General features: G+C 46.0%; 1 protein-coding gene and 1 non-coding gene across 2 annotated transcripts in view; both read left to right on the top strand.

The window, feature by feature from the left end:
* The window catches only part of LOC112428925 (metallothionein 4), a 57,601-nt gene extending 56,834 nt beyond the window's left edge, over positions 1–767 (top strand). The window contains exon 4 of the mRNA XM_024796639.2: positions 508–767. Coding sequence (XP_024652407.1) covers positions 508–599 — 92 coding nt within the window. The 3' untranslated portion in view covers positions 600–767. The remainder of the gene's footprint in view (positions 1–507) is intronic.
* A 5,408-nt stretch (positions 768–6,175) lies between these two features.
* On the top strand, positions 6,176–6,237 carry LOC112428932 (U7 small nuclear RNA). The gene has a single exon (XR_003021011.1). It is a non-coding gene; the product is annotated as a U7 small nuclear RNA (small nuclear RNA).
* The last annotated feature ends 510 nt before the right edge of the window (positions 6,238–6,747 follow it).

Here is a 6,747-nt window from a genome sequence, read left to right on the forward strand (position 1 = left end):
CCCATTCTCAATCTTCCAGCCACGGTGGATTGGGACTTGCGGGGAGGGAGTCTAGATGCCTTTTACCCATTTGGGAGATATCTGAAACGAGAACCATGTAGAGACCTATGGCAGAGCTCTCCATGGCTGCAGCCTACCCAGGGATGAGGCCATCCATAGCGTTTGGAGCAGGAAAAAGACTGAGGGGAGGTTCTGTTCTGCCGAGTGGTAACAGGGATAGAGCACTGGCCTGGCGTCATGAGCCCTAGGTTCTAGTGTTGCCTTTGCCACTGTCTCATGACCTTGGCAAACCTCCTTTCTGTGGGCTTCTGATGGACTCTAGATGGCCCCTGGGATCCCTTCCAGTTCTAACATCCCTCAACTTTCTGTCCCACGATTTTTGCTAATGTGGATTGAAACCTCATGCACACACCCCTCTTTTCCTACTTCCTCTAAGTGGTGGGAGGGGCAGTGGTGAGATGGGAGTGTTGACCCATAGCAGATCTGCACATCTCCTGACTCTTTCAGGCTGCTGTCCCTGCTGCCCGCCAGGCTGTGCCAAGTGTGCCAGGGGCTGCATCTGCAAAGGAGGCTCAGACAAGTGCAGCTGCTGCCCATGAAACCCATCCATCGTGCCCACCTCTTCCCAGGAGAGAAACCTGGGAAGTGTCTGTACAGTGCATGAATCGAGAAGGTGGAATAATTGTACAATAGGTTGTGCTTTTTATATATTTGCCCAAATGTGGTGTTGGTCACATTCATGTAAAGTACTTGGGGCAATAAAGTTTTCACTCTCTTGGTTGTCTGGTGGCTCAGAGCATTGTTTTACCCTAACCCAGCAGGACCAAAAGGGCTGCTTCTGTTGCAGATCCTGTAACCGCCACCCACCTGTACCTGTGACAGATGGTTGCCTACTGCAAGCTCCTGCGACTCTGCCTGGGGACTTTCTCCTCCTGCATAAGCTTGCTTGACCCATGCACAGGACAGGCTAGGAGTATTGAGGAGCTAAAGTCCCTGGGAATAGCCCTTCGCTAATGACAAGTGTAGGGCGGTGGGTAAATATCCCAGCATCTTTACCCCTCAAAAGGAACAACTCTGAGACTCATTCTATGCTGTCTCCCAGAAGTCTCTAGAAGCACTGAGCTTCAAAAGCTCACAGAAGTAACCTGCTCATTAATGTAATCTACAGTGGCCTCCTTCCTTGCCTCACCTCCCCAGTTCCCCACCATTGCTTTCTGGGATCTCCACCCAAAGAAACTACTTGATAGGGTCTGCTTTGTGGGTAACCTAATCTTGGCCAGGCTCTCCTGCCATAGCCCAGAATGACTCATTGTGCAAACATAGCTGTTTAATGGGTTTGAGCACTGAATCACTCATGAATGAAGGCTGTGTGTATCTAAAGGAAATCTCCAAGGTCAAGACATTGAGGGCATTAGCTGCCCTGGTTTGGTTATTTGGACCAGTCTTTAGGACTGGATGACCTGGAAGGCATGAACCAGGAAGAAGACGCTGGTGGAGGTGCAGCAACAACATCCTAAGCAGAACTCCTAGGAGACGACTTTTTGGCTAAACAGCTGAGAAAGCTGAAGTCCCTGGAGGCTGGCATTGGAGACTGGGGGTGATCCTCAACTCTCACCCACACCACCATCCTCAACAGAGCTGAAGACAAACCCAAGCTCTGAGATGATTTTCATTCATGTCATCAAGGGCCTGAACTAGGGCCCATCAGAGACTAGAGCGGCCTCCTCCTCCACCAGCCTCTGTCAAGCAATCGTCAGATGCAGGAGTGGGTGAGAATAGAGCCTTTGCCAAGGTCACAGAGCAGCCCCAGGGTGGGCTGGGCTCAGCTAGCAGGATTTACTGCGTGCTTCCTGGAACTGATCACTTTCATAATCCACACTATCATTATCCCTGTTTGGAACTTAGCCGGGGCCTCCCTAGGAAGGTTTTCACCCTCTGTCCATGAGTTGTGCCTTAGATGCAGAATCATAGTGCAATGGAAACAGCTTGGCCCTGGGAGTCAGACACTCTACCCCTCCCTGGCGACATGACCTTGACCAAGTCATTTACCCTGTTGAGGCTCAGTTTCCTCATCTGTGAAATGCATCTCCTTCACAGAGTTGTAGACAGAAACTGTAGCATAGAATCTGTGCACAGAGCAGGTGCTCCATTAACAGGGATTTTAGCAGAACTACAGCCTATCCTAGACTTCTGTTGCTTGATCTCTGAAAAGGCCCCTGCCAAGTCATTCTCTGTCATCGCAGAGCTCTTAAGCACCTTGAGAAGGACACAATGCAAGGGATTATACCTTCCAGGGGAAAGAACAGTCCCTTGTGCCTCCAGCAAGCAGGTTGGCCACTCACCCTGCAACCTCAGCCTCAATACCCACTGAGATGCCAACTCATCTCATCCAAATGCCTTTAGAGTAGGTACTTCTGCAGGATCTCACTTACTCCCATCACATCCTTGAAAGGGAGATTCAGCCTTCAGATTCTCATATTAATAATAATAATATCAACAACTAATATTTATTGAGCATTTAATATGTGTTCAACACCTAATAAGTGCCAAGCATTGTCCTAAGCAGTTTATAAACATCATTTCATGGACTTTGCACTATCAGGACCACTTCAGAGCCAGACAACCAGGGCTCTGCACTGGGCCCTCTACTTTAGAGGACCTGGTCTTCCTCTTCCCCACAGGAGAGGAGTCCGAGGGTCCCAGGAGATCAGTCCAACTAGAACTCATGCTCATTCCTCCCATAAGTCCCCCATCTAGCACTGTCTAGACAATACTTTGAGTACCTGGGATCCCGAAGGCTAGTTCTAGGGTCTGCGTAGTCCCCCTCTCCCACCTGTCTATGCTTCCTGAAGGTGCACCATGCCATTAGTCTGTACACTCCTGGGCCAGAAGGATGGCCAAGGGCAGAGGTATTCAGAGATGGGAGGATGTGTGAACAGAGATTGGACACATGAGTTTTTATGTCTACATAGAGTGGAGAAGTCAGGGTGGAAAGAGCAAGGGGTGAACTGCACATAGGCCTCCATTCTTGATTTTGCCCTAGGCTCTGCAAGTGTTAGGGGCAGGCCTGCACTAACAACACTGGAAGAGAATCCTGTTAGATAATAGGATCCTCTTAGATCCCCCACTTTGCAGAGGAAGATGCTGAGGCTCCAGGAACGTCAATGGCTGAAAGTCACAAGACTTCCAAGGGGCAGAACTGGGAACTGAGCTCAGGTCTGCCTGACCCAGAGGCCATGCTCTTGTCTATGTGATATGGATGAGGCAGAGAGGAGGCTACAGGCAATGCTGCCCCAGATCCAGGCACGAAGAGTCTTTGCCTGGGGCCTTGTACTTTAGACAGCACATACACCACAAGCACACACGTGTGTTAAAGCAGCGGCCCCCGACCTTTTTGGCACCAGGGACAAGTTTCGGTGGAAGACAACTTTTCCACGGACAGTGGGGCAGGGCGAGATGATTTGGGGATGAAACTGTAGTTACATTCTGATAAGGAGCACACAACCTAGATTCCTCCCATGTATAGTTCACAATAAGGTTCTCATTCCAATGGAATTCCAATGCCACCTCTGATCTGACAGGAGGCAGAGCTCAGGTGGTCACATTCACTTGCCCCACGGCCTGGTTCCCAACAGGTCACCGACCAGTACTGCAGCCCTGGGGTTGGGGAAGCCCCTATTAAAGAATACTTGGGGACCCTGTCACTCAGGATCTTGTATTTGCCATTACAGTGTGGTCAAGTAATCGTAAACATCTTCTCTAGTGACTAACACTGTTCAGGCCCTGGGAAACACTTCTCCATCTCTTGCCCTATGTCCTCAAAACAAAGAGTGACTATATTTGAATGCCAGGATGGTTTTATAGATTGTCCCAATGCTGATGTCAGAGATAGACACTGTCTTCAAAGTACAGGGAGGATTTAAGTGTAGAAATTAGAAAAAAGACAAATTAATAAACTCATCAAATCCTCCTCAAAAAGCATGAATGCAACCGACTCTCATGTCACACATCATTTCCCATGAGAGTGACTTGTCCATTTCCTCGCTTTTTTTGTTTTCCAATTTGTGTTTCCAGAATATTTATGATTTTATGCTAATTGCAGAAGCTGCACAAGGCAACTGAGGAATGTTTTGTAACATTAAGCAATTCATATTATTCACATAAATTCATATTACTCTTAAATTGGTGTAGATAGAGCTATAGCTATAGATAAATATACAGATATACATACTATGGACTGAATGTCTGTGTGCCCCCAAAATTCGTATGTTGAAGCCTAAATCCCCAGTGTGATGGTATTTGGAGGAGGGGCTTTTAGGAGGTGATTAGGTTGTAGAGTCGAGTCCTCATGAATAGAATCAGTGACCTTATAAGAAGAGATGGGCTGGGCCCAGTGGCTCATGCCTATAATCTCAGCACTTTGGGAGGCCAAGGCAGGCAGATTGCTTGAGCCCAGGAGTTCGGGACCAGCCTGGGCAACATGGGAAAACCCCATCTCTAAAAAAAAAATACAAAAATTAGCCAGGCATAGTGGCACACACCTGTAGTCTCAGCTACTCAGGAGGCTGGGGTGGAAGGATTGCTTAAGCCCAGGAGGCAGAGGAGGAGGTTGCAGTGAGCTGTGTTTTTGCCACTGCACTCCAGGCTGGGCAACAGAGTGAGACCTTGTCTCAAAAAAAAAAAAAAAAAAAAAAAAAAAAAGAGGCACGAAATGATCTCTCTGTCTCTCTTCTCACTGTATGTGAGGATACAACCAGAAAAAGGCCACGTGTAAACAAGAGAGTGGACTCTCACCAGACACCAGATATGTCTGCACCTCGATCTTGGATTTCCCAACCTCCAGAACTATGAGAAATAAATTTCTGTTGCTTAAGCCACCTAGTCTATAGCATTCTGCTATAGCAGCCTGAATTGACTAAGACATACATAAATATGTAAGATATACCTTTCTATATGTAGACAGAATTTTTAAATATTTCAACTGGATGAACATCAAGTTCTAGAAGAATGAATCATTTTATTTTAATAAAAATATTTAATAAAATTTCATTAAATCCTTAAGAAATTAAATAGGCCGGACATGGTGGCTCAAGCCTGTAATCCCAGCAGTTTGGGAGGCCAAGATTGGCAGATCAGCTGAGGTCAGGAGTTCAAGACCAGCCTGGCCAACATGGTGAAACCCTGTCTCTACAAAAATACAAAGCTTAGCTGGGCATGGTGACATGTGCCTGTAATCCCAGCTACTCAGGAGGCTGAGGCAGGAGAATCGCTTGAACCTGGAAGGCAGAGGTTGCAGTGAGCCGAGATCTCACCATTGCACTCCAGTCAGGGCGATGAGAGTGAAGCTCCGTCTCAAAAAAAAAAGGAAGAAAGAAGAAAGGAAGAAAGGAAGAAAAGAAAGAGAGAGAGAGAAAGAAAGAAAGAAAGAAAGAAAGAAAGAAAGAAAGAAAGAAAGAAAGAAAGAAAGAAAGAAAGGAAGGAAGGAAGGAAGGAAGGAAGGAAGGAAGGAAGGAAGGAAGGAAGGAAGGAAGGAAGGAAAGAAAGAAAAAGAAAGAAAGAAAGAAAAGAAAAGAAAAGAAAAGAAAGAGAAAGAGAAAGAAAGCAATTAAATAATACCAGGACATTGAAGCTGGATGGAGAAATGTAGATGATCTTGGCGGCTTAAGAATTCTTAAGCACATGCGTCTCTGGGATGACCACCTCTGGCTGCCTCATAACAGTAGAAAAATAACCCCCTATTTAGGGTTTCAGCCACTGTTCAGCTAAAAGCAATCTGATGTATTGTATAACCATGAATAAGTCTTCCATGCTCTGTCTGTTAAGTTGTTATGAAATTTGGAATAAAATAAAATTTGAAATAAAATGTCAAATAAAATTTTAAAGCCAGATGTGGTGGCTCACGCCTGTAATCTCAGCACTTTGGGAGGCTAAGGCAAGAGGATCGCTTGAGCCCAGGAGTTTGAGGCTGCAGTGAGCTATGATCATGCCACTGCACTCCAGCCTGACAGAGCAAGAGTCTGCCTCTAAAAAATAATAATAAACAAATAAATCAATCATTTTTACAATATTATGATTATGTAAGTACTGTTTACTGGAGAGCCAAGGATAAATGGATCCACAAAGAAGAATATGTAACTCCATAACTCCGTATCAATAAACGTGGACCACTTAGAGAAAGAAGTTAAGCTCTTTTAGAATTTGTCTAGCAGATTTTCCACTTCTCACCAGAAAACCCATACAAAAATAGAAATAAAAGAAAGAAGAATATTCTTTTCTGAGACTTGCTCAGAATCAGGTCACATTTTAGTTTGCTTACAATTTGGACTATTATTTCCTTACAGGACTTTTTTGTTTTCCTGGCATTTCAACTGTCTTTTTTCCCCCTTGTGTAGGCACATGGGCAGACATGTCTTTTTTACTTTATCATTAAGATCATTCTATTTTTTTTTTTTTGAGACAGAATCTCGCTCTGTCGCCCAGGCTGGAGTGCAGTGGCACTGTCTCGGCTCACTGCAACTCTGCCTCCTGGGTTCACACCATTCTCCTGCCTCAGCCTTCCGAGTAGCTGGGACTGCAGGCACCCGCCACCACGCCCAGCTAATTTTTTTGTATTTTTAGTAGAGACGGGGTTTCACCGTGTTAGCCAGGATGAGTCTCGATCTCCTGACCTCGTGATCCACCCGCCTCGGACTCCCAAAGTGCTGGGATTACAGGCGTGAGCCACCGCACCCAGCCAAGATCATTCCA

Source organism: Macaca nemestrina, chromosome 18 (genome assembly GCF_043159975.1).
Source record: "Macaca nemestrina isolate mMacNem1 chromosome 18, mMacNem.hap1, whole genome shotgun sequence".
NCBI lineage: Eukaryota > Metazoa > Chordata > Mammalia > Primates > Cercopithecidae > Macaca > Macaca nemestrina.